This window comes from Parus major, chromosome 14, assembly GCF_001522545.3.
Source record: "Parus major isolate Abel chromosome 14, Parus_major1.1, whole genome shotgun sequence".
NCBI lineage: Eukaryota > Metazoa > Chordata > Aves > Passeriformes > Paridae > Parus > Parus major.
Window position 1 is genome coordinate 2441806 of NC_031783.1, and position 27811 is coordinate 2469616.

The following is a 27811-nucleotide window of genomic DNA, read 5'->3' on the forward strand; positions in this document are numbered from 1 at the left end:
ACTGCTGGCGCCCCGCGCATGCGCTCGGGGCGCGCACCGGGGCTCCCCGCCGTGGCGGTGGGGCGCGGGCAGGGCAGGCAGCCCGGGCCGCGACCGACAGGTGGGTGGGCGGCAGGGCCGCGGCGGCGGGCCCCGCCAGGGTGGGAGACAAGCGCTCACAACGGCGGCGGGCGGGAGTGAGTGACGTCATGACGCCGGCGCCTTCAGCGCGATGCGGCGCCGCCTGGTGGCGAGGAGGGGGCGGTGTTGGAGCCGGGGCTGGCCTCATGCCAGGCGTTACGTCTCTTGTATGACGTAATCGACGTGACGTTCACAATGACGTCATCCCACTGGGCGGTCCCTGTGTGGGTCTGAGGGGGGCTCAGGTCGCGGCCCTTGGCTGGAGCTGAGCCCCGGGGCAGCAGCCGGGGATGAGCGGTGCTGGAGGATGCAGCGCCATCCTCGCTGTTAGCGTGGCGTCAAAGGCAGAAATTCGGGCATAAAGCAGAGGCAGAGCTGCTCAGGGTAAGGAGGCGAGGGCGTCAGGGTCCGAACAGCCGCTTCACTGACAGCCGGTAGGATTCATTGAAGACGTTCGCCGTGCCCAGCTTCAAAGCAAACTTCTTTCTAGCAGTGTTAGTAGGGAAAGCAATTCTGATTCATTTGTCGCTGCTTCATGAAGAAAAGTGGAATTTTATCTCTTGTTTTCAGGCTTGGGGGCACAAGGAACAGCATATTCAAAAGGGTGAAGAGGGACTTTGGACAAGAGTCTGGAGCCGCAGCACAAGGCAGGGAATGGCTCACCACTGCCTGAGGGCAGGGTTAGGTGGGATATTGGGAAGGAATTGTTCCTTGGGAGGGTGGTGAGGCCCTGGCACAGGGTGCCCAGAGAAGCTGTGGCTGCCCCTGGATCCCTGCAAGTGTCCAAGGCCAGGTTGGATGGGACTTGGAGCAGCCTGGGACAGTGGAAAGTGTCCCTGCCCATGGCAGGGGCTGGAATGGGTTGAGCCTTAAGGTGTCTTCCAGCCCCAGCTATTCCATGATTCTGTAATGTGGGCCTGCCTTGAAGGGAGGCAGTGTCAGCTGCTTTACTGACAATACTCGGTCTCTGAACCTGCAGACAGGTTATTTTAATCATTCAGATTTTAGATAAAGCCAAAATTGCAGCTGGGCAAAACCAGTTTGACTCCAGTAAAGCCTAAAGGCAGTGACATTGGCTGTTGCTTGGGCTGTTGGCTCTTTATGAACTCTTAAAAATCACGGACTGGGTTTTGTCTATCAAAAAAGGCCCTTTTGTGCTTGGCTTTTGTATCTGTTTAAAAACACTGTTCTTCCTGTCCTGGTCACTTCTTTCCCCTTTGATTTTGGTGCTTGGGTTAGAACAGTTATCTGGACACCAGTACAGATGTGTCAGAGCAAACTGGAAACAGAACGTGAAAGAATTGTTACTATAAGCTTTACATTTGGAAGAAAATGGACCTCAAGTTCTTCTGACTCTTTGTTTTTCCCACTGGGTCAATTTTCATTACATGCAGAGTGTTGAGGGGTTGAGTGTAGCTCTTGTGTGTGATATTAGCTGAGAAGAGAGCAAGTTATTCATTGTTACAAATTAATGAAGTGTTGGTGTAAAAGATGCATTATTGGGTCACCTGAAGAAATCCATGATGAGTTTTGTCACCTTTTCAAAGAGAGCATCTTCCTGTTTTAGAGAAATCAAGATACTTTGTTTAATTTCACTTAATATTTGACTTCAACATAATCACAAATCAGAAGATATGATTTTGGGGGAAAAAATCAGTAGAACTGACCTTGTTTTAAGTAAATGTGCATTTCAGAATAATGCTGCCTTTTTAGAAAAGAATGGCTTGAATGTTTAACATGGGAGTGGTCTTACTTCCCTTTATTTTCACTTTTTCATTAATTATTCAGTTCATCTTCTTGCCACAAATATCACTGCTCCTTTCTTGATGTACAAAATAACAGAATTGGTTGACATGGTCACAATAATCCCTGTTGGGGTAGAGTCATGGGATGGAGAGCTGGGATGAGGCCACACTGTGGTTTGGAAGGATGATGATGGTTCCAATGGTTCCCTTTTCTGACAGCTTGTTCCTGGTAGTTGGGGTCTCTCCCAACTCATTTCCTAAGGTAAAGAACAGAAAAACAGGACAGGCAGAGAGTACCACCCCACTCTGTGGGGTGGTACTAGAAACATAAGTGCTCAATGACAACTGTTTGCAGCTGCATTTTGGAACTTACTTAGCTGCATTTTAATAATTTTGAATGCCTTGTATTGATTCTGTTGGATTTTAATTAATCATTTTGTCCTTTAATACTCCTTTAGTGGTTTATAGAAGAATTACCCCTCTGATACCACAGAGAGCTCTCGTTATCAGCAGAATGTAGGTCTGGGTTTTTATAAACTGTGTTGATTTGACTTAATTTTATTATCCCTCTTTATTCAACAATTCCCATATAAGCCCTTTCTTTATCAGCCTTTTGTTGAGCTCAATCTGCAAGATGGGTGTTTACTTCCCTAATTGTCCTTTTTGAAAAATCACAGTGACTTCTGCTTGCAAATGATCCGATTCTATTGACAGAAACACCTTCAGCAGCTGCTTTTCAGTGTGCTTTGGCTAGCTCCTAAAATAGGCTGCTTTCAGCACCATCAGGGGATGGATATTATGGAAATATTTAGTATTTGCAGGATTAACAGTTCCACAGTTTATGTAGTGGCCTCGGTAGATTTTTATTCTTAGTTTTCATGTACTCCAATAAAGGACTTTTTTGAAAGTCCTTAACTTTTTCTGACAGGGTAGTTTTACCTCCTAGTTTTAATACATTGCATTGTTTAAATTCTTTGTTTCTATTCAGAATCCAATTCCATCACCATGATATTATTTTACATCTTTGTTTTTATTATCACTCTGATTACTTTTCTTTCTCTGAAAACCAGGTGTGTTTTTATCGAATATGGTTCTCTTTATTGATTTTTGGGTCCTCTACCAAAATGTTTTTGTTCAGTCCTTAAAATCAATTGTATTATTCTCTTAAAATTAATAGCTTGTTGTTTTCAGTCAAACCAATTTGATTTTTGCATCACCAGCTGCTTCTGTTTGTGATTTGTGTGCTACTGTGTTTGCATACAACCAGGAGCACTTGCACCTGCACTTTTCTCCTCACTTCCCCTTTGTCCTTCCAGAGGAGGTAGAAAGTGAATTTTCTATTCTGGGGACGTGTTGGTAGAGGGACACTTTGTTGTGTAAGTAATGATTTAAAATTCTGTCTGGAATGTGTTAGATTTTTTTTTAGTGACTGTGAAATGCTTTGAAATTCTTTACCATATGAACAGGGTGCTGGCAAGGGGAGGTGTAGCCCTGAACAGAAATGTGAGGACTGAAGGGATATCAGATATGGAAGTGGGTGGTGTCAGATGGACACTGATGCTGATCCCTGCTGAGATTGCTCCCTGGAATCTCAGTATGATTTTCCTACCTAGCATTCCCTTGTTTATAGAGACTTGAATTAATTTCTCATTTCCTATTTTCTGCATCTGGTTTGTTACCCTTCTCTGGCACAGGGAAGCTGGCAGAGACCAAGACAAGAGAGTTGTACCCTCTTTGGGTTCCTGTTTTACACTTACATTTGTTCTCTCCTCACAGAACAAGCTCTGATGTTCTCAGTGTTAAATTTTTTTGCACTTTTACAGCTGCAGAGACTCTGCACTGTACTGATGCAGTGTCATGTGTTTATGAAGTACTGATAAAGGTGTTGGTTAGTGCAGGAACCTGCTGAAAACAGGCTCTAGTGAAGAATACCCCAAAAGATGGAAAATAATGTGCTTTTTCAGAAGTCACACTGTGACAAGCCAGCATGGTGCATCCCATCATCCTGCTGCTGCCATCACACTGTCTTAGTGGCTGGGGTGATGCAGGCCGTGGCAATTAGCTGATTTCTGAAGACTGAGGTGAAGCTGGAGGGAGGGGTGGAGGAGAAAGGTGGCTTCCTTTGGACTCACTCCAGCGGGTCCATGTCCTTCCTGCACTGGGGACCCCAGACAATAATTCAGGTTTTGTTTTTGCCTCATTTTCTAATGTTAAATAATCCCATTTCCCTTAGCATTTCCTGTGAAATACAAGAGATTGCTTCCAAGGTGTCTCCCTGGTTTTGGAAGTATAAAAGTGAATTTTTCTTTCAAGATGAGGAATTGAGGAGGAGATGTCCTGAGGCACCACTCTGGTGCTCGGGAGGGGAGAAGCTGTCTGCTGTGTGCAAGTTGTTGAGGCCTGCCTAGCACTGATGGACTGTTGTAGCCAGGGTGATGACATATTCCTGGAGACTGAAATGGCAGGAGAATTGTTCCTGGAACAGACACACAGTGTAAAGCAGCAAGTGAGCAGGCCCAAATGTTCTGTGTTTGAGAGCATGTCAAGTTGGACTGCTGGTGGAAAAATATTTTCAGGGGTTAAAAGAGAGGCTGCTCTGAAAAGTGGGAGGGTAACAGATGTTTTAGCTGTTTGGGTTTTTTAAAGGGTTTTATGATTTAAGTAATTACAAGGCAGTAAATTGAAGGCATGTAATAGGTGCATACTTTTAAATCACAGAGTAATTTGAGTGGGAAGGGACTTTAGAGATCATCCAGTTTCACCCCCCTGCCACAGGCAGGGACACCTTCCACTATTCCAGATTGCTCCAAGCCTTGTCCAGCCTGGCCTGGAGCACTTCCAGGGATGGGGCAACCTGTGCCAGGGCCTCACCACCCTCGCAGGGAAGATTTTCTTCTCCATATCCCATCCTACTCCCTGGCAGTGGGAAGCTGTTGCCCCTTGTCCTGTCACTCCAGGCCCTTGTCCAAAGTTCCTCTCCATATTTTTTGTAGGCTCCCATCTGGTACCTATTGAAATGGTGCAAATGATCATCAAGAGCAGTCATTTCAAAATACACTAAATCCATCTTTTTTCCTTCTTTTACCAGGTTCTATCTTTCATTCTTACAGGTCCTGCTTTGTACCATTTTCCTGATCTATGTTTACTTGAAGGGCACAGCTGGGCTATAAATTTGGTATCTCAGTGAACAGGTAAGTGCCGCTGATTATTTTATTTGTGATTTGTTGAGTCCTAAAATCCTCCAAAATTAACTGACTATTATACTGAAAGAAATTACTTTCAAAACCATCACTTTTTGAGGTTAATAAACTGATGCCAGAGCTGGTTGTTACGGGCAGCAATAGCAGCAACTTCAGAAATACTGAGATGTTGAACAGAGCAAGAACCTGTAAATGCAGGTCTGGAGATGGAGGAGTAATACAGATAAATTCTTAGTTTTGCATCATAGGTGTGTCTGATCTGCCTGGGACACTGAACATTGATAGCAAATGCCAAAATGCTGATCTAAGATGAATATCATATATTATGATATATGGAACTTACCATAAATAATCCAGCAGTACAGATGTGTCTGAGGTATTTAAAGCCATGTAGGATGTGAGATTTGGGACTTCTCCACATGCTGTCTCCTTAAAAGAAAATGGTCATTTACAGTTATAACTACTTCAGGGTTCTGTCCAGAAAAAGTAAATTTATGAGCCAGCTGCATAAAACTTTTGTTTCTCCCTAGCAGAAGATTACTCCAAGATTCACAGCAAAATCCTCTGCAGGTTTGGGAGCCTGAGTATAAAATAAATAAATCCATTAACATCTGTAATTGCTTATAGGAAAGTCTGACCCATGGGAGTGTGTAACCAGCATTCCTCTGCCTCTCATGTTTGCAGCCAAGCCATTTGAGAAAATAATCTCCCATGTGTTTTTCCTGCTTTTTGAGTCTTTCTGTGCCCAGAGCTTTACTGGAGAAACTGGACCACAGCTGCTGCCATTCCAAGTGAAACACTGGTTTAGATTTGAAAGAAGTGGGGTTTGGGAGCAATATAAAACCCCTGGTGAAATAGCCAGAACCATCATGAACTCAGGACTAGGAAGAAGGGGACAATGAAAATATGTAAGAATGGAGCTCTAGTTTTAATGTTGCCTGGGAGTTGATGGCACTTCCATCTGGACATTATACCCAGTGCTGTTCCAGATAATCCCTACCTAGTACTGCTGTTCTTGCTGTAGCTGAAAAGATTAAGAAATTAATTTTGAAATACCATTTATTTAGTGACAGCAGTTTGGGAAACATGGTCAGTGCCATGGTTTCTTGAGTATTCAGGGGAAGAATTCAGCAGGAGCTAATGCTAAGTGAGCAACTGTAGAAGTAAGAGGAGAAAATGTGAACATGTTTAATAAAATTGTTCTCTGACTTGTCCCAAAACCCCTTCTGAAATGCCAGAAACTCCATTTATTTACTTCTCCAAATGAAGTTATCTCTCCTCTCTGCAACTGTAATGTCTCAAAGTGGAGTTTAACACTCCAAAATCTGCTTGAGCTGAAAGATGGGGTGTTTTTCCTGTTTCATTCTCTGTTTTTGTGCCATATAAATATAAGCTTATATTTAGAAATATAAATATGCTTGGGCATGTCTGTTGTACAGTTATAGGGACACTGTTTGGGGTCAGTATGTGCTGTTTCTAATCTTAGTATTTCATGCAAATTCTCTTCCTCTTCAGCAGTTTACACCTTGTCCCTCACTGCATCTGCCTGTACAATTGTGCATGACCACCTTCCTTTGTTTCTTTGTTTAAGGGCTTCCCCAAGTGTCTCTCTGAAGCTCTGTAGATTACCATGATGATCCTATACATGCACTGCACAAACTGAGGTGCCTAATTTATGGTCCAGAGTCTTCTGAAGAACTAGCTTGTGAAAGCAGGTTCCTTGGAGAGGAAAACATGCTCTGCTGAATGTGAATTAAGTGTGGAAGAATGAACTGTTGGAAGTGCCCACCCTGTCTGGCAACCTCATTGGAGTCTGGAGAATGGACATCTCTGAGGTGCTGGAAGGGCTGATGCAAATCTGAGCTGATTCTGATGTTTCCCCCTGCCCTCCAGTCCTCAGAGAGTTTAATAGGCCACAGTGTTACTGGAAAGCAAATGGATGAACAGGACAATGATTTTAAAGAGTTGTGGGCAAATATTTTGAGTAGGGCAAAGAAAAAGGCTGGAGATGCTGAGGCAACAAAGAGGGCTCAGAACAGGCCAAAGAGCACCACAACACGAAGCAAATTAAGAAGAGGCAAAGCTGCTGCTAAGAGCCAAACCCATCATCACTTACCAGCAGTGAAAGAGACAAACTTGCCTCAAGATTTGGGTCCAAAGGAGCAAACACTGGTGCACGAAGATGATGGTGATGATGCGGCCTGTGAGACTGCACAGGAGGATGGAGAAAGAAGCCCTCTCCCTGCCAGCCAGCTGAGCACAGAGACCACTGAGTGTAGCCAGAGGTCTCTGACAGGTGAGTGATCTGAACTTGTTCAGACAGAAGATAGGCAAGGACTGGAAAGACTCTGCAGCTTAGTCAGGGTTTTAAGAAATCCATCTGGAGGGGACACAGTAGCACTGTTGGAAGCAGGCTTGCCCCTTGCACAGGTTTAACCTAAGATTGTGTTCTGTGCTGCAGGCAGAAGATGTCCCTCAGTAAGGTGAAGCCTTGGTACAAAGTGATTTATTGGCCAGTCATTATTCACTGTTTTTTGCAGTATCAGAACTGAGAAAAATACTCTCAGATCATCTAGAAGCAAGCTCACTGTGGTGCTTTTTCACTCAGTGCTTCATTGTATGATGGCGTATTGTCACATCAACTGGATGCTGTCAAGGGCAAAAACATGAATGAGTTAGGAAAGGTGTTGGATTAATTCATAAAGGATTAGTCCTTCAGTAGGTGTTAAACACAATGGCCAGAATGCAGTCACCAGTGGTGGAAGTTCTTAAACTGATAAATTAGGTCAGTCAGGAATGGGACATTCTGTGGTGGGAATGGTGGGAGAGCAGGGCTGTGGGACTGCCTTCCTTGTCCCTGCTGGAGACCTTCCTTCAAGGCTTCCTTAATATTCCTGCCTCTAGAAGGGATACAGAGGTCTCTAAACACCCCTGTAGCACAGAACCCTGAGTTGTTTCTGTGGCTACACAAATTGTTCACTTCTCCCAGAACGGCTGTTGCAGAACTGGGCCTGGCCTAGGCTGCTCTCAGGGAAGGGCCTCCCAGCAGCTCTCAGTGTGTGTTTAAAGCTGCCTGGTAAAACTGGTGTTTTCTCCCTCTCTAGTAAATCCTCCGAGTGTCTGTTCCCAGACTACCTTACCCTTCCTTCCTGCTACTCCTCCAGGAACCTGCTCCTCACCCACCCCAAAGGTGCGGGTGGCAGAGCTGGTGGTGGAGAGAATGCAGCAGTTCAAGAGGGTGGCACCCGAGCAGCTGAAACACAGTTCAGATGGGAGTGTGCCAAAGGCTGCAGCCAGCGGGGATTTCCCTGCCAGGAGCCAGGAGCAGAACCCTCCTGAGGATGGTACGTGTCTCCTCTTGGCTCTGGTGTGTGCAGAATGAGTGGCTGGTGAGAATGTGGAGTGCCTGAGAAGTGGTCCTGGATCCCCGACCTTTGTTCCTGGCTGGCTTAGTGGCTTGGTGTGCAAATCACTCCAGATCCCGGAGAAAACTTCCTTAAAGGATTATCCATACTTTTTTTTTTCCCAGCTCTTTTCTAGGGCTGGATTAACCTCATGTAAATTCTAGAGGAATAATTGTCTTTTTTGAAACAGGTTGAAATTGCAAAAGGAACAGTGAACTTGGTCATCCTTTCCTTGGGACAGTGTTAGGCAGCTCTTAGGTAGCCCCATCTTTGTACATCTCCATGTCTAAGGTGATACGTTCTGAGTTGATAAATTGAATTCACAGCAAATTTACTCTGGGTGGTTCTTTATACATCAAGTCCTGTTGGTTCTGTATGGATGTGAAAATCTGCTGTGTTATACATTCAATGTATAAAAATTCCATATTCTTCCCAGAAACTTTGGCCAAAACTGTCCCTTCATTGTCTCTGATATGTGATGCACTGTGAGCTAATTGTCACCTCCTGCTCCTGGGCTAAGTCCAGTCTTGGAGTGTTGGAAAGGAGCAGGTTGTACCTTTCCCAGTGAGAGATCAGGTGTGAAGGTGCAAAAGAAAAATTGCAATTAATTTTTGTGTGTCTATTTTAATAAGCTAATAATGACAAGTGTAACAGTTTCTCACCTTCCATACAGCATTTAGTTTTCCATCTTATATCATCTCTGCCTTCTTTGCTAGATACCCACCGTCTCCCATCTGTGGAACACGACAGTGCTCTGGCTTTGGCTCTTCAGCAGGAATCCAAGGAGGAAGCCCTGGCAAGCCTGGAAGATGCAGGCTTGTTCTTCTGTCAGATCTGCCAGAAGGATCTCACAGCCATGAACACCCTGCAACGAGAGCAGCACGTCAACAGGTGAAACACCAGCAGGACCTGTCCTTTCCATCCAGCCCCCCATAGACTCCTCACTCAGCCCAGCCATGGAAGAACTGGGAGCAGGGATTCTGCATGACAGTCTTTACCTTTCTGGCTTGAATTAACCAGTCATTTTGATGTGAAAGCAGAGGCTGACTGCCTTGCCCTGCAGGGCTTCTGTATGTGTTTGGCCAGGCCAAATCTGCTTTCATTAGCAGTATGGCAGAGGAGCTGCCATTCTAAAGGAACTTGGTAATCTTAAAGGTCTTTTGTAGCCTTAGTGATGACTCCCTAATGCAAATTTTGAGATCTACTGAGTTCAGCCAACAAAATTATGTTTGCTCTGTTTTGCTAAAATTCATCTAAGGATATCTGGTATGTCACTGTACCTGAGCTGTTTGCTTAGGATAATGTGACACAACTCAGAGAGATGACTCAATTGAAATTACTGCCTTTCATTTAACAATTTCCTTAGTGATAAATATCAAATACAATATATTATGTACAGGCAACTCTTTGGAAATTGAAACTATGCTTTTCTGTTGGTGAAGTATCAGAAACAACACATTTGAATGATTGTAAATTCTTAATTCAAGCACTTCAAGAAAGCAGGAGTGATGTAAATTGTCCAGTCCTACATCAGTGGCTCCCACTGATCAGGCTTGTGTGCACCTGCAGCTTTCTAAGTGTTACTGTTGTTTCTGTTTTCAGACATTTTGTGCTGCTTGAGAGGACAAAAGCTGTAAAACAGTGACACTGTGCTAGATGTATTTTTTGAAAAATCAGGCTTTCTGAACTGTTAACATGTCATCATATGTAGAGATTACAAGATTATATTAGCCAGGGATTTTTTGATAGCAGCCTTCATCCCAAGAATGAAGCTGTAGGTGGACAGATGCACTGACACAGCAGTAATCTCCAGTGCTGAATGGTCTCTTAGCACAGCCTTGTGGGTGTTCATTACCTAATCAGGGAGTGACTTTTGCAATAGGTCCTGCAGATCCAGAATTTCACACCCTGAATCTCTTTGGAGAGGACAGAAAAAGAACAAGTATAAATTTTTACATAATTTTGGTCTGCCAGAAGTTATTGGAAGTTCATCATGCTGCACTCTGGAGCATGGTGTCAATTCAGCAGCTCCCTTTTCTGTTAACAGGGGTTTATAAATGAGCTGGAATGTTAGAATGAATGCAGAAAGAGGGATGACACACTTTAAGTGTGTTCTTCGGTGAGGCTGTGGACTCCTCATTCCTAGAGATGTTCAAGGCATGGATGGAGTAACCTGTTCTAGTGGAAGGTGTTCCTGCCCATGGCAGGGGGGTGGATCAGGATGGCCTTTAAGGTCCCTTCCAAGCCAAACCATTGTGGGACTCTGTGATTCTAAAGTTATTCACTTCACTTGCCTTTGAGCAGTATGTTTTTAATATGCCTCTGAGATCATTATCTCCATGTAATTGTTTCATGTCGTGTTCACCACAGTGGTGGGCACATAATTCTTGTTTCTTTAGTGTATGTTCATGGCTGTTACCAATATTAGCAGTGATTGTGCTTTTAAAATAATTATTATTGTTGTTGTTGTTGTTGTTATTATTGTTACTGTTCCTTTTAATGGTTTCAGTCTTAGCATGGACCCTTCAAAGTCTCCATAGGTAAGCTTTGCCATTGTCTCCCAGGTGTCTGGATGAGATGGAAGAAGCACAGATGTCATCCTCCAGCAAACCAGTGGTCCCTGAGTGTCCCATCTGTGGGAAGCAGTTCCAGACCCCTCAGAGCCGAGTCAGTCACCTGAAACGCTGTGCTGTGGAGATGGATGTGCCTCCTAATCTGCTTCTGCAGGCAGTGCAGTTGCAGGTGGCCACGCTTGGTGATGCAGCTCTTCAGTATCCCAGGTAAGGTGGTAGGATAAAAAAAAGATGCTGCTTGCTTCCTTTGGCCTGAGAGTTGTTGGAAGTTGAGAAGAACAGTAAATGCAAGGCTCACTCACACACTGGGCAAATCCTGAGCCCAAAGCAGGTCAAGTAGAGCCATGACCCAGTACCAGGTGAGGAGGATGTGGCAGTCAGTTGGAGAAATTGTCTTAAATTTCCCTCAGAAGAGGTCAGGTGGTGGATGACTTTAAAAGCCAGCAGGCAGGAGCAAATGGGGAGTAAATAACCTCCCAGTGGTTTGTCAGAATGATTTGTGCTCTGTGAGGCAATTTCTCAGTAAAGCTGAATGGTGTGTTTGAGCTGATTGAGCAAACCGCAGAGTAAGAGTGTGGAGCCTTTCCTGAGATCTGTGGTGCCAGTGCCTCAGCTCATGGCTGTCCTGGGAACATCATTTCACCCTGAGCCAAAGAGGAAGCAGATGTGATGGTTTGGAATGTGGTACAGAGCTGCTCACTTGAATTTGAGCAGAATCTTCAGAGTGCAGCAAGTGGTGCCTGAGTGAATTTGTGGAGGGGCTCATAAGTCCCATTGTGCAAAGGAAGGATTGACTGTTCATTGTGGAAGCAGAAGGGTGAGAAGGCATTTTCTGGTGATCTGGTTTTCTCCCTGCTTCAGCTTATTTGTTACCCTTTGGTAAAAAAAATCATTCAAGGTAGAGATAGCAGATGTTTACATCCTAAAATAAGACTTCTCTAAATTGCTCTAAATTCCATGAATGATAAGAAATCCTTTGCTCTCTGCTAGAAAAGAAAGTATTGAATAGTTTTTATTATGCTTGACATGGGAATCTCTCTGAGCAAATGGAACAGCTGCTCAGGAGTACTCAGTGATTGTTGTGTCTGATCCAGTCACATTAACTTTTGGCTTTTGGCTTCCTGCTGCATTCTTGGATTTCAGCAATCAGCCCAGCAGGGCAAAGCGGAAAGGCCCCTCCACCGAGGACTCGAGGAAAACACAGAAGAAGGCCAAAATAGAGCCTAAGGATGAAGATTTGCAGGTTGCCATAGCAATGTCACGCTCTCTGTTGGAGCAAGAAAAGCAGGAACAAGCAAAATCAGTTACAAATGTGAAAGCAGTGGCTGCTTTCCCAATCAAATGGAAGCCAGGATCAGGTATGTGTTACAGCAAGGCAGTGTCTGAGGCTGTGTTATTGCAGGAGTAACGTGGCTGCTCTCCACCAAACCTTCCCTGTTGGATACAGGAGGGATGACAGCCCTGTTCCTGGTTTGTTTAAGCTGTCAGAGCTTCAACAATATGCAGTATCCAGACAGTCAAGAATGACTGCAGGATGTCCATGGGTTTCAAGAATCTTGTGCTTTTTTTCACTGATCTGTTGTTTTTAATCTGGAAAATAGTCTGAAGCTGTTGTTTCTTGTAAATTGTGGAAGTGAGGAGATATAACATGAAAATATGGTAGTTATTTCTTCTGTGGTAGATTCTTTTCCTATTCCTCCTGCTGCAGCCTGGATTAATACAGCTTTTTCAGCATTTTCTCGTATCATTTTGTCCTTTCTGCAGTGCCATATGTGTCCAGTACATGCTGCTGAGCAGGGCCTTGCCATTTCAGAGTGCAGAAGGGTTTAGAAAGGCAGACAGCTGCCAGGGGAGAGGGTTGAGAGCTGTACAGAGGGGAAACTTCACTCTTCACAACCCTGTTCCTGCCCACAGGTACCCCCAGTTGGATTTGGAGTTGGGCATTAGTAAGGCAAAGGTAGTAAGGCACAGGATTTCCAAATGAAAGCTGCCCAATGTTTGTGTGAGCTGTGGTTTGATATCACCCATGACCAGAACACAAGAAAAGGAGTCCATGGTCCTGTTGGTGTTCATTTCTCCCATATGGGCCATGTGAGGTTTTGGACTACCTGCACAACCTTAAGAGTTGTGTTCCTATGCCTTTTGGTTGTCACTGATTTACAGCACTGAAGAAGCTGCTGTGTTGATCTCTGCTCTGTCTGTTCAGTTGTTCACTTACTTGGGTTCCTTTTCTTTTTAAAGACAAAAGAAGGCGTAGAAAAGGCACCAGTGCCCCTCCACCTCTGCTGCTCCAGGACCCGGAGAAGGCCCAAAAGCGGATCCAGGAGCGAGTAGCTATGATGCTGACAGAAGAGGTGGAATTCCCTCCCACCCCTCAGCTGCCCATTAGTAGGATTCTGGAGGATGAGTCTGAAAAAGCAGCCTGGCTCATGCCATTGTCCAAAGCCAAGGAATGTTTTTTATGGAAGAGCAGTGCTCTGACAGGACCCTGTGACCCCGAATCATTCTACACTGCAGCCTTAACCCCTCCAATTGTACCCTGGAAACCTGTGCAGGTGGGGCTCTGTTGTCCTTGCTCTGATATGTGTGTGCCCTAGTTCCTGATACTTGCCCTAGATCCCTTCTGTTTCTTCATTTGGAATGTAAACCAGTGATCCCCTCTCTCTGCAAACTCGCTGCCTGTGATCTGCTCTCTCCTGCTCTTACACAGTCAGGTTTGAAGATCTTGAACTTTCATTTTTGCCTTTTGGAGAGGAGAATAAGGTTCATGCTACCATGGTTCTTGAGCTTTCAGAAAATAAAAGGGATGGGAACAGAGAGTACTGAGTAAAGGGATCCCATCCTGCTCATTGTGCCATTAGTTTGTCCAGATTTATAGCAGCCTGGCTTTTGTTTTTGTACTTGGCACTTCTTTCTGGACAGTTTTAGTGTGAACTTTGCCCATGGTGCACTCAGCTAGGATTGGGGAGAAAAGTTTAAACCTGATATTTGCTAGCACAGAGCAGGTGGGAGTGCCTGGAGTTGTTCAACAAATCATTTGCACTCAGGCTTTCCCTGTGCATCCCACTGTCTCCTGGTGCATGTGAGCTTTGATCCAAATCACAGTTCCACTCTTTCATTTTGGTTCCACCTCAATCTGCCTCTTGCAGTGTTCTGTATTTTTATAAAAAGTGCCCACAGAAATGGACCAACCTCTCTCAGTCTCTTCTCCAAGAAGGATATAGCTTCCCTTTCTTCCCTCTTTCTTCTCCTGAAGAAGTATTTGGTGCTCTTGTACAAAATCTACTGTTCATATTTAGGTTCTTTATTTAATACTTCTTCCCTAGTCAAAGCCCAGTGTTTCTCTGGCTTTTTACAGGTTGAGGCTGGAGAGGAGGGACTCTGTTCTATGAGTTTTGACCTTTAATTCAAGCCAAAAACTGCCAGAGAAGTTTAAAAACAAAAAGCAGAAAGGTCTTTAAAATCATGGCAAGAGTGCATTTTTCCTCTGATTCTTTCCATTCACAGAAATGGCTGAACTATTTTTACTTAGAAATAAACAAGCAAAACTATTTTTTGGGATATGAAGGCCAAACCTGGAAAATAACCACTTCAAGGTGAAAGTTTGATTTAGTTTGTGTAACTGCAGAAGCATTTCAGAACTCAGAACAGAAGCACCTGGAGAGCTTCAGCTGTGATTTTTGCCAGGAACTCCATATGCTATATGGAGCTATAATGAAATGTTTAGATGTTGAATTGGGAGCATTTCTCCCATCCTTTCTCCCTGCTTGGCAGTTTTTCTGCATTTTCTGTTATAGTTTGCTTCTCTTCAGAGCTGGCCCATCTCTGGAGAGTCCTTCAGAGAGCTGCAGAGAGCTGTTCCTCAGAATCCCCTGTACCTGGGCAGTGCTCTGTGATCCTTCATAGATGTTTCAGGACTATGAAGCAGACACTCTACTCCAAGCTCTGCAAATACATAAACCAGGATCTAATTTATTGGTGTCTTTTCTTCTCCTCACTTGAACAGAATAAGCCAGAGAACCTTCAGCCATCGGTGGGGTCTCACCAGCCAGAAGTGTCCCAGCAAACTCAGCCTGACCTCAGTTCTCAGGGACCCACTTGTACAAAGGTTGGAGGCCAGACTGCTGATGAATCCAAGCCAGGTCCTGAAGGAGATGGGCAGTTTTTATCCTCGAGCCAGAAGGACATTCAGACCCTGCAGGACCTGGTGGAGTTGGCCAGGGAAGGACTCACCCTTACTCAGTGGAACCTTGACACAGGCCATGTTCAGGCAGCAGAGCAGCCAGGTGAGTTCTGGCAGCTTTTTGAGCCCTGCCCCTGGTTCCTTCAGCTACACAGAGCCAGACTGTGGCTGGGCTGAGTCAGAGAGCCATGGCAGCATCCACAGGTTGTTGTTGATCCAAGAGGTGATATTGTGAGGGCACATTTTCCTGCAATAAGATGTAGATACAATCAACCTGTTATTTCTGAAATGAGTCATAAATCCCAGCTTTTAAGAGACAGCAGATACTTAATTTCATTTTAAAATTAAAGAAATCAAAGTATTTTCTGCCAGGAGGGAGCCTGGATGTGTTCAATCAAACAAAAAATCTTCATTCCTCCTTATCTTGGGCATACAAGAGAGCTGGAGAGGGACTTTTCACAAGGACATATAGGACAAGGGGGATTGGCTTCAAACTGAAGGAGGTTGTATTTAGATTAGGTATTGGGAAGGAATTGTTCCCTGTGAGGGTGGGCAGGCCCTGGATCCCTGGAAGTGTCCAAGGCCAGGCTGGATGGGGCTTGGAGCAGCCTGGGACAGTGGAAAGTGTCTCTGTCCATGGCAGGGATGGAACTGGATGGGCTTTAAAGTCCTTTCCACCCCAAACCAGTCTGTGATTCCATTATTCTACCTGGACAGCCTTTCTGTTATGTGCACTGTCTTTTCAGGTCTTGAGACAGTCGGATGAGAGAGATGCACAGGAGGGATGATTTTGTGTTGGACATCGATTACACAAACCTGAAGTTTATCTGTGCCTACTCAGGGTTGAAAAAATACAACACCTGGAATTCCTCTGTGGGCAACTCTTTAATGTCCCCAGTCACAGTTGCATGTGGTGCACAACTGCATATTTCAGGGGCAGTGGGACCCCTTAAAGTGCTCTGGCTCTGCAGTAGAATCTATTGTGTCTCCTGTTCATCTGTGAAAGAGAGCACAGTTCCTAAGCTTACCTGTCTGCATTTGCACTTGGATATAATACTCCTCATTTCCTCTGCTAAACTGTAGCAAATGGTCCCTGGCCCTTTAATGTGTATAAATAACAGTGAAATGGTGCTTAGGTACCCTCAGCCTGTCACAACCCAGAGCCAAGCCTTACAAAAAGGCATAAGGGAGAGGCTGAGCCTTCAGCCCAGCCAGCCTGGTCACAGCAGGTGTCACAGCAAGGATCTTCTTAGCAGTTCTTAGATCATTGTGTCTCACAAGGAAGTTGTATGTGACTTGTGATGTGCATTTTCTTCCCTGAGGAGAAGATCTGACTCCCAGTGATCCTCCACATAGTGGCTTTGTGCTTCCATCCAAGGAGAAGAGCCTTCTCAGGAGCAGCAGTAAAAGAGTAAGAATAACCTTTTTTTCCACCCTTTACATATTCATCTATAACAGTTTTTAAAAAGCTGTTGCATTTGTGCAATTCAAAGAAGTGTGGACTATTTCCCATTGCTTTCTGTGGAAAGAGTGGTGCTTAAGGTTCCCAGTGACTGAGGATTCATCATAGGCACAGGTGAGATCACACCTGGGGTGTTCTATCAAAGCCCACAAGAGCCTGGGGACTTTTCAGTTCTTGTCCTACCTGATGAGAGATTATTTTAATGCCAGGGAACAGAAGGCCAGGCTGTGCAGGTTGTGTTGTAGCACTGAGAGTGTTTGGGGGTATGAAGCAGGGACGCAGCTGCAGCATGTTGTGCAGCACACTGCTTTAATGCCCAGGAGAAAACTGGCAGCAGCCCAGGAGAGACAGAGCTGTTGCTGCTCCCTCTGGGCTCACACACCCAGCCCTGGATGGTTCTGAATGGAGCTCCTTCCTCCTCTGGCACCTTCCTCCCCACACCGTGTCATTGCAAGAATTCCTGGGGGAATTATTGCAATGACTGGTTGACTTCTACTAAATCCTGGCACAAAAGCCTGGTAGATGAAGGAATGTTGTGAGGGCCATGGAATATGAGCAGTTGTTGCTGCTAATTGAGCTTTTAAAGGGTTTGGTGTAGAAAACCCTCAGTTGTGGGAACACAGAGGATCTAGTTTGAAAATCAGTGTGTGCTCTGTGGTAACTGAGTGAGAAACACAGCCTAGTAAGTCACAGATTTATTTTTTTTTTATCAAACCTGTGGTGTTCTGTAGATGTCATCTTATCCCACATGCACCAGAGGATGTGTAATTTTCCATGAATGTATAATCAGTTTTATTTAATTGAAGTTCATACAAAATAAAACTAATTCATTTTCTTATCTAGGTCATCCATTTTATCTGATAAAATTTACTATCTTTTGCTTGATAATGAATAATCATGCCCTGAAAGGAAGTACATTTTGGTGCTGGATAAATTTTGATGCTCTGACAACATACTTCCATATGCTTAAAGGATTAAGATACTTCTAAAAGGAGACAATTCCTAGAGCTGAGAATTGGTATTAAACTTGAGCATCCCAGCTACTTGGTACAGAAACTCTAGATGTTCTTTGGGAATATTCAAAAAAATTATCCTTAGCAGGAAAAGGTCTTGTTTTGTTTTTCTATTAAACCAGAAGCCTTTAGACACAAGACACAAACTGTTCTCATGCTGTTGTTGAAACTCAGTTGCTCTCAACAAAAGCAGTATGGTCATTTTTTCAGAGTCTGTTTGATTCCATTATAGTTTTCCTGAGCAGATGAAGTGTTGAGGAGCTGGATTGTCAGTGGGGGAGATTTGTGCTTTTTATGAGCACAAACAGTGTAACCATGTAGAGCAAATGCACTCACTGCACTGGTTACACATCCCCTGTGCTGAAAACCCTTGGTCACATCAGTGGGGTCCAGTCTCAGTGGCCTCCTCAGCAGGAGAGAATGTTCTGGTGTGTTCTCCAACACACAGCTCAAACCTGCTCAGAGCTGTCTTCTGGCCAGTTTCTCTGCCTTGCACAGAGAATGGAGCAGCCAGGAGGTTTCTGGCCTTGTTTAATTTCCCCATTCTTGATTGATAATGTTAGCACCAGCAGGAAAGCTGTTCTGGGCTCACTGCCTGGAGCGCCGCATCGGGAGCTGTGTTTGCTGAGCAGCCTCACAGGTATCCCACCTGCCAAGAATAAGAAAGCAAGAAGAGTCAGATTAGTTTCCAAACTGAGTTTTCTGTCTTCCTTTTGGAGATCAGTCCACAGCACTGCCACAACATGCAGAATGTTTCCCAGCCCACCTATGAAGGCTGGGAGAAGTATTCTGGTGTGTGCTGCTAATTCCTGCTGGCTGGAGCGAGTTGAAAGGTTGGCTCTCCACAGCCACTGCTAATGTAGAAACCTGCTAAGAAAATGGAGATCTGTGTTGTTCCAGGTGGAACTGCATCTCCTGCAGATGTTCCCTGGAATAAAACTTGCAGTTCCTCAGTTCTGCAGTAGGTTTGAAAAGCACAAGGTCAGTGATTAGGGTGTTAACCATAAACTGGTTTCCATGTGCAGTCAGGCAGTTTCTCAAGCCAGCTGTGATCCTAGGGTATTTCACACTTCCCTGAAGCACTCCAGGGCCACCTCCAGAGCTGCAGCACTAGGAGGGATCTGAGTCTTCAGGAGGTTGCCTTGAAGCAGCTCCAGAGGAGCTGTCTTGCCATCCTTGCTCTTTGGCAGCATACCCCAAGCCTGACCTTGCTGTCACCATAACACACCATATCACAGGTAACTCAGCCCTCCCCAAAATTCTAGCCAAAGGTTCTGGAATGATAATAAAAGTTGTGTTTCTTTTTTAAAATGGAGTGGAATTTACAAAAGAGGTTTCATTAGCATGCTCATAAATCCCTTTAAACTGGAAGCCTGTGTTAGTTTTATTCTGTAGGAGCCCCTTGTTGCAGAGCTGCTCTTCTCAGCTGTCATTGCCAGACAGTGAAAAGAGAGAAGAAAGGCTCATTACCCCCTCCTGAGTCATCCTCTTTCCTCTTACCCTAATTATAGTGAATTGAGTTCAAGTCTGTTGAAGTGGAAGTTACAGTTTCCTAAAATTGTGGTGGGAGGCAGTAGATCAAGAGGCCAGCTATAGACTGTGGCTAGACCACAGCAGGAAACATGTGGTGAGATCTGAGGGTGATAATGTGCTGTGACACAAGTACAGCACAATACAACACAACTGCCCTTTCTCCACCACGGGCAGGCTGGGAAAAAGTAGAGGAAAACAAAGCAGGAATGTCTGTTAGACTTGTCAGCTTGTCCTGTGGAAGACCAGAATTGCCTGAAGCTGATGATTATCTTCAGGAGGCAGAGGTGCTGTGTCCAGGCTGGGCCCATCGCACAGCAGTGCTGAAAAACTGGGTTACTCCCTTCTTAATTTTCTGGAAAAGTGCTTGACAGCTGTAAACTAACACCTGTCTTTGTGCTCCTTCTGTGTCCTAGTCTTCTCTCAGGCTGTTGGCTCAAGATTTCGGTGCCATGGTCAACAACCCCCACCTGAGTGATGTCCAGTTCCAGGTGGACAGCGGGGATGTCCTCTACGCCCACCTGTTCGTGTTGTACGCGCGGTGCCCGGCGGCGGCTCAGGCTGTGAGTGCTGCTGGCATTCCTTCTGCTCCTGGTTAGGAGAGCCCAGACTGCCCCTTCCCAGTGCCAGCCAGTGCCCCAAACCAGCACAGAACACTGCTGGGCTTAATGGCAGCTGCCTCGAGACCCACAGTGGTTTTCAGCTTAGGAAATCAGAATAAATCCTGACAAAGTGGTGAAAGATGTGCTACTTTATCTTTAAGGTTATGGGTATTCAAGGATCCTTGCATTCCACCCATGAGCAATGAAGGAAGCTTTCTAAGTGCTTCTTGCCCTTGCATTTTTGTCCCTGTGCAATCACAGACTGCCTTGTCCATCTTGGTGTGTCCTGCCTTTCACACAGGCTGGGAAGTGTGAGCAGGGAATAGGAAGATTCTGGGAAGTACTTAAAATAATCTACATAGAGATTTTGTCACTCTTGCTTTGGAAGTACCTGCACTGGCTGTACTTTCTGCAAGGCTAGTGAAGGAGTTCTGCTGTTTCCAGAGCATTTTAGGTTGAACAGCTCCCAGCCTGCTCCTGTGCAGCTTCTAGGTAAATTCAAAACAGGCCAGATGAAGCTCATACAGAGAGGTGTAGATGGAAATTGGGCTGGGAAGTAATTTGATTGCAAAACTAAGTGGAGAATTCTAAGACCACCTTTTATATGTGTGACTAAGGCAAGAAGTTAAAGTTAAGAGCCATAGGGTCAGGAGGGACATGGCTTGTTCCATAGGGAGCTCCACATAACCCTGCCTTGGCATCCTGGTCCTGGGACTGGGAATGAGTGAATGGAAGGAGCTGATGAGACCCAGGATGAATGTTGTAGGTGTTGTGTTGCTTTATTAGCAAACAGACTTTGCTTTCTGTGGCCCAGGTGCACAGCGAGGGGTTGGTGGTGGAGGAGGACGGGGCCGCGCCGACACACCGGGTGCTGCTGAGTGATGTGTCTGCCGAGGCTGTGGCTGCCTTCCTGCGGTACCTCTATGCTGCTGACACCAACTTCCCTGCCAGGCTGCGGCCCCAGCTGCAGGCTCTGGCTGCCAGGTGTGTACCCTGAGCATGTTTTGGACCCCCTCAGGCTTTCAGCCACACAGATCCCAGTTTGAGATCTTCTGTTGCAGTATTAGTGGCTTACAAATTCCATAGTCCTTTGCTACATCTTAAATGAAACTTGGCAGTAAGGACATCCTGCCCTCAGCTTTTCTGCCTGTATGAGAGTTTCTGTGTTCAGTATGTGCTCAGCAGACTTTGGCTGAGTTTTGTCTCAGGATGTCTGTTGGCAGCTGATATTGAAGGTGATGAGTACAACTTCTGTGTGTGATTCTCACTTCATCTGAACAACACTTGTAGAATGTATTGGATGCTCAGGCTTTAATGTGCTGTGTCAGCCATGCTCTCAGTCGTGGTCCTTGGCGTGCACTAAGAGCTTGAAACAGGAGCAGTTGCTGAGATACGAGTGGGAAATGGTTGGGGCTTTCCAAATGTGTATAGAGAGGTGCCCTGTCACTCCAAAAAGCCAGGAATCTTTCATATGGCAGATATTTTCCAGTCCTAGCCATTCCATGGGACATTGCCATTGCCAAGGGGATTTAATGTCAGTCTCAAACACAGAAAGGAAGAATGTGCCTGATACTTTCATGTGACACCTGGAAAAGGGTATTTGGAATTTAGGAGTACACTGGACCTTGTACATCTTAGGAAACTCAACTCAACATCCACATGTAAATTTTTTACAAAGCTCACAAAAGTGATCTGACAGCCAAATGGTGAAGAAATACTGGAGGAGGAAATACCAATGCTGCTATTGTATCCTTGCAGGTTTGGTGTGAGGCAACTGATGGCAGAGTGTGAAAACAACCCTGGAGAGAGCCAGGTGTCCTCTGGAGTAGATTCAGAAGATGACCTTATCTCTGTGAGGGATGATGAAGATTGTGAGGACAGAGCTGAGAACTTCCAAGACCTCTTGAAGTCCATGTGGGTGGGTGAAGATGAGGAAGAAGTAGCTATGCTGAGCCCTGAGTGCCAGAAGGAGGATGACAGTGAGATGGGAGAACAAGAGCTAGAGGAAATCTATGAGTTTGCTGCAACTCAGAGAAAGATGGCTCAGGGTGAAAGAGAGGTGAACAAGGGAACACACTGCAGCATCTGCAGTGACACCGAGGCAGTCCAAGGTACAAACCAGCAAACTGAGCAGGAAGAGGTAAAGAGACCTGAATCTGCTTCAATAAACAACAGCCTCAAAGATCTGAGGAATGGCAATGGTGTGGAGAGATCTAAATGTGACTTGTCTGCACAAGGAGAGAAGATGCAGAATATAAACAGGTGCAAGGGCATGAATGATCCACAGACCACTATTGTGCCTCACCACAGTGAACCTCAGAAATGGGATGGAACATCCCATGGTGCTAATGAAGGAGGGGCTGTTGGGGGATGTGAGAATGTGAAGGATTCCAGGTCACCTCAGGTCTCACATGACAAGGCAGATCACTGTGAAGAGCAGTTTCCTGGTTTCCAGGGTGATACTGATATAAATGACAGCTATGAACGTTTGTTTTCTGCCTCTCAGGGAGATCACTGTGAGCCTTCCCCAGTGAAAGAAGTTACCAAAGAATCAGGAAAGTCCCCTAGTGAAAAACATGTTGGTCTTAGTGATTCACTTCTGTTCAGCAAGTCACAAAAAGACTGCTCTCCATGTAAGAATGGATTTTGTGGGAATCCAAGTCCCCAGCCCTATGTGTCCCTTTTTCCTGCTCTTGGCTCTTCACCTGCATCTCCAAAATCAGAGGGAAAGTTTGCCAGGGAACATGTGTCAACACCAAAGCAAAACAAAAAGGAAAAATCATTCCCATTTGATGAAATACACTCCCAGAAAGCCAAGGAGCTGGGTGCTGCATCAAGAAAGGAGATCTTATTTTCTCCAGCAGAGCTTCCTCACAGTGAATCAAACAAGCACACACATGTCCCAGTGTTGTCATCACCAAGCAGGACTCAGGATGATCAGGGCAGAGCTCAAGGGATCAAGGAGGGTGATGTTATTGTTTTATCTTCTTCTGATGATGAAATGGAATTTCAACAAGGCAAGAGGTTGCCAGAGCCTGACTCTGCTCTGAAAAAAATGGAAACCCCTGGGCATCTGAAATGTACAGACATGGAACAAGGTCCTGAGATATCTAAACCTGACCCTAACTCATCGGTTCCTGAAACAGAGCAGAGATTAACCCAGGTCTTATGTGGCAATACAGACTCGGTATGTGTAAGTGTCTCCCATGTAAAGGTGTCCCCTGAATTCCCTCTCGGTAGACAAACAGGTGCTTGTGCAGAGATCAAACAGAGTCCAAACCCAAGCCCTGGGAAAAGGCTCAGTAATGAAATGTCTCCAGGCACAGACAGCTCCTGGCTTGTGCCAGGAACACCAGTTCTGAGCAAAAGCAGAAGCTTTGCAACACAGACTGAGGTCACAAGCAGTAATTCTTTAAAGGGTCCAGGATCTAAACTCAGCACAAAGAACTTAGCAGTAGGTAATAGTAACCATGAAATGACTGGAAATTTAATAAAAGTTCATGAAACAACATTGTCAAACAAACATTTGCCTATGGAGAACTCAGCCAGTGGAAGAAGCCCACCCAGCAGCCCAGCAACAGAATCCTTTTCCAAGAACCCCCTTCCAGTTTCTCCAGTAGATCCAGTTCTCCTCTCCTCTGGCTGCACCAACACAGAAAGCAGATGTGCCAGTATCTCAGGTTTACCCACACTGGTGCCTCCGTGCCAGCAGCAGCCACTGGAAGATAACATCAACATCAGTGTGGTTGAGCTGGAGGACAGTGACAGGGAAGAAAGTCTGCCTTCTCTGGGTAGCAGTGTCCTGCTGTGTGAGGAGCCCCCAATCCCTGTTCCTGACTGCTGGCACATTGGGTATGTGTCACCAGCCAGAGGTGACAGCCACGACTCCGGCCGGGTCAGCCATGCAAAGACCAGCATGGCCAGCAGCCCCAGCCCTGGCTCTTGGCAGGAGCAGGGGGAGAGCCCAGTCCAGGTGCAGGGAATTCAGGGCAGCACCCCTCTCCAAGGAAGTCCTGCTGGCAGGAGAACAACTTTGCACTGCCCTGAGAAGAGCCCTATTGAGCCATGTTCATCAGTGGGCAGCAGAGCCAGTTACCTGGACTCCAAAATCTGGGATGACTGGAATGGAGAAGAGAAGGAAGATGAACTTCCAGAGATTCTTCCTCTGTCTCAGAGGTTGGCAGCTGCAGCAGGGGCTGGTCGGACAAATCCTGTCAAGACTCCTGGTGAGAGCTTGTATTGATACTAGATTTATTGGGCTATATTAAACTGCTTTTATTTTAGTGATTATCTTACCTGTGATGCACTTGACACATTGAAAGGGTTTTTGGGCTTTCTGATGCAAAATAGTTGGCAGGGCCAGGCACAAAGAAGGTGCAGGCATTTGCTGTGGGAAAGAGTGGGATTCCTGGAGTGTAGCCATGCATGTTTCATTTTCACTAGTCCTTTGGTAGTGACTCCTTGCAGAAGCTGTGGCTTCATGGATAGAGAAAAAACAACCTAAACAGAACAAAACACTGGCTCCAGCCTGCTTGCCAGTGAATTGATGTAATTGATATTGCAGTGTCTAATTAAATATATTATTAATTATGCCATACTAAATTATTAGTTTAAGGGGTGATTAGAACATGATGTGTGAGACTGGCTGTGCTTCACAGTATCAGTAAGCTGGTATCATTCAATCAGTATCTAACTCCAGACCCCAGTAGCTTGATTTGCTTAGCTTTTTATGTATCAAGTCTCTGTTATGAAATTTTCTTCCTGGGGAGAAGGACCATTGCAGAGAATTCAGTAAACATAGTTTTAACTGCTTTCTAAATGTTGCCTGTTCTAACAAAGCCCTGAATGGCCTCACTTTCAGATATGACATATGTAAAGTCAGTGAAAACCAAGTATCTCAATTAAGGAGGGATGAAAAAGTGCTGACTATCCAATATGAAACTGAGTAATAACTAAGGTAGCTTATAAGGAAGTAGTTGCTATTAAACAATTATTAGCTAATATTAGATTTCTGCCACTAAGAGGAGAAGTTGCCAGTTATTTTAGGTCTTTCTGTACTGATTCTCATCACAGTAATTGCATTCTGCTGCAGAATCTTCCTGTCAGAACAACAGGTCCCCCAGCACTCCAGTGACACCCATGCCAGCTTATTCCATCATGGAGACCCCAGAGCTGAAGAAGGAGCTGAGCAGGTGAGCATTACCTCCCCCAGGATGGCTCCTTACAAGAAGAACCTGCTGGCAGGTAGTGTGAAAGAAGGGGAACCATGCTGAAGCTCCAGCCAGTGCTTTCTGAGGTCACATCACACTTTTCCAGCTGCACCTCCTGGCCTGAGCCTCTTGCTGAGCTGTGACAAAGGAAGGTGCAGTGTTATCGTAACCTAAATTCCCACCTTCTCTTTCAGATTCGGTGTCCGTGCTCTCCCAAAACGCCAGATGGTGTTGCAGCTGAAGGAGATATTCCAGTACACTCACCGGGATGGGGACTCTGACTTTGAGGATGAAATCCCCTATTCCCAGCCCCTCCCACACAAGTCCCCAGCCAAACGGCCGAGGCAGGCAAAGACAGGCCGGGCTGTGGGCAGGAATCGCGCCGGCACCCCGAGGGCTGTGGGCAAGAGGAAACAGCTTGCCAAGGCTTCTGCAGTGCTCCCTAGGGATGAGGCTGATGGTGCATCCCATGGAACAGGCTGTGCCGCACCCAAGGACAGAACTAAAGTGACACATCACCCAAGAGGAGCCAAAGAACAGGAAAGGCCATCGGTGTCCCTGGCAGCTGATGGTGAGGAGCTCCCGGCATCCCAGGAGTCGGCAGGTTCTTCGGTGGATGGAAGTGACATCTCCTTTGGTTCACAGAGGTGAGGCAGTGAAATCCTAGGCAAAACACTCAGGGTGCAGGGCAGAGATGAGGTAGGAATGAGGCAGACAGAGGTGAGTGTCCCTGTAGCCTACAGTGGCCCTGCTGCCTCCTTGAGTGTGTCACATGGGAGGTCAGCACACTCCTACAAAAGAAGCAGGCTTTGGATTTTCAGTTTCTACTGAACTATTCTCAGAACATAAAAGGGCTGCTTATGAGCAAGGCATAAATCTGATGTGCCTGGTCTGCAGGTCAGTGACATGAAGCACTCCATGCTGCCTGAGAACCTGCAGCTGGAGTTGGGAGAGGACAGCACAGCACCCCTTGGCAGAGCCTGCCAGGAGGGAAGGGCCAGGAGCCAGGAATTCCATACGGCTCTGGGCTGGGCAAGTTGGACCAGCGCTGTCCTGGCTGTGATGGGAAGTTTGCAGAAGCCCTGCCGTGTTCTGCCTCATTCATTTTGTGGGTGCTAGTAGTGCTGGGTCTGTGATCCCCCAGAGGGAAGTCATAGGGCTTCACTGTCACGGATCTGGGGAGCTCTGGTCCTGTTCTTGTTGGCCTATTTTTTCCTTGACCTCTGGTTTGTTTTGTCCTGCTTTTAGTTCCTTTGTAAATGGATTTGAAACCTGTGCTTTTGAGTCTGAGGAGGAGGAAGAGGAATTTCCAGCATCTCAAGCAGCAGCTCGGGAAGAGGAAAAGCTGGAGGCAGTAAGGTGCTACATCCGCTCAAACACAGCCCTGTACAACAGGATTCTCTTCTATGAGCCCATCGAGCTGGCTGATCTGCATGCAGAGCTCAAACAGAATGGCATCAAAATTTCCAAGGCAAAGCTGCTGGACTTTCTGGATTCTCAGTGCATCACATCTACCATGGCCAGAGCCCGGAAGGAGCAGGAACAGAAAAGGAAGGAGAACAGAAAACAGAGAAGACGATACCGAGTGAAGTCCGCTCCTACCCGCTGAAACTTCTGTTGGTGGAGGCCTTGCTGCCAAGCTGGAAAGCCCATTCCCAGCTGGTGCTCCAGCAGCAGGCAATGGGTGGAGCACTGCTGCTCCTCAGGGTCTGATCCCAGGTGACATCCCGGAGAACAGGCCTGAGCCCCTCTGCTCCAATTGCACAAATGTCCCATGGCTGCCCTGCCTTCAGCACACAGCTCACCTGAAACCTCTTTTCACCCAGTTTGACTATTGTGCCTTTTCTTTCCATTTTTCTAATAGATTTTAGGTCCACAACTTTTCTTTGTGCTGGTGCTTCCCTTAGTGACACTTGCCAGGACCTGTTCTCTGGGTTTGGCTGTGAAATGCTTCACCCTTCATGTTCTGGAATTCAGCCCACTCTGTCAAGCACTGCCTGATTACAATCCTGTGACTTCCATCTTCATTTCTTCAGCACAGTTTGCATTGATGATTTTTAAGGCAGGGAATGCTGTGAAAATACAGAAAAGGTGTTTTTTCTTGCTTCACTTGGCAATCTGTACTAAAACTCCTAAATCGGTTTCTGAAATGGCTGCAGAACAGGGCAGGGGTTTGTTCTGTTCCCTTTGTGACACCTCCCAAAGAACACCCCAGGGCATGGGAAAGCCCCCAGCAGAGATGTTTTTAGGAAAATATTTAAGTGAGCACTGGACCTTTGCAGCACTTCTCACAGCTTGAGATAAACTCTACTCCTTGGATCAGTCCCATTGCCAAACTGGACTGGTCTCAGTTGTAAAATGTCTGGGACTCCTGGGGAAGTCTTGGACCCTAAATTCTCATTTTTTATATATTGACCTTCACAACAACTTCTGAGTATTCTGGCAGTTCTAAGTGTGCAAATGCTCACTGAAAACCACAGATACAACACAAAATGAAGGCAGATTTATAAATACCTTTGTGTATGTTGAATATATATATATTTTATACAGAATTTCCTTTTTATTTACATTATATACAATAAACAATTTAAATAATGTTCATTCTCATATGGAACAATAAACAAACACAGGACTGTATAGAAAGCATGAACTTTATTGAACTAGACTATTCTTCCCAGCTTCAACTACAGGGCAAGAACATGAAGCCTATGCCTAAAAGACCTAAACTTGAACTCTTTGAAGAACTTTAACTGGGGCTGCAGAAGACTT

The 27811-nt window shown here is 45.6% G+C and overlaps 1 protein-coding gene across 7 annotated transcripts; it reads left to right on the forward strand.

Annotated features, from left to right (window-relative positions):
• SLX4 (SLX4 structure-specific endonuclease subunit) lies at positions 1-27667 on the forward strand. Of its 7 annotated transcripts, none has more exons than XM_015642736.2 (16): positions 1-100; positions 4976-5056; positions 6657-7361; positions 8170-8409; positions 9186-9360; positions 11034-11249; positions 12186-12400; positions 13284-13597; positions 15049-15328; positions 16548-16636; positions 19647-19793; positions 20647-20816; positions 21591-24058; positions 24925-25024; positions 25237-25689; positions 26291-27667. In XM_015642736.2, the coding sequence occupies exons 3-16, from the start codon at positions 6938-6940 to the stop codon at positions 26649-26651; spliced, it is 5652 nt and encodes a 1883-aa protein (XP_015498222.1). In that variant the 5' UTR covers positions 1-100; positions 4976-5056; positions 6657-6937; the 3' UTR covers positions 26652-27667. The 7 variants fall into 7 exon arrangements, with proteins under 7 accessions (XP_015498222.1, XP_033373842.1, XP_015498220.1 ...); XM_015642734.3 differs by having other exon boundaries at positions 12-100; positions 4954-5056; XM_015642738.3 differs by having other exon boundaries at positions 12-100; positions 4954-5056; positions 16554-16636.
• Positions 27668-27811: the final 144 nt, after the last annotated feature.

Coding starts and splice junctions, on each gene's coding strand:
- SLX4 (XM_015642736.2), top strand. CDS start 6,938: ATGTTTCCCCCTGCCCTCCAGTCCTCAGAGAGTTTAATAGGCCACAGT. Junction 16,637..19,646: donor TCAGGAGCAGCAGTAAAAGA/GTAAGAATAACC, acceptor TCTGTGTCCTAG/TCTTCTCTCAGGCTGTTGGC. Junction 19,794..20,646: donor GCCCGGCGGCGGCTCAGGCT/GTGAGTGCTGCT, acceptor TCTGTGGCCCAG/GTGCACAGCGAGGGGTTGGT.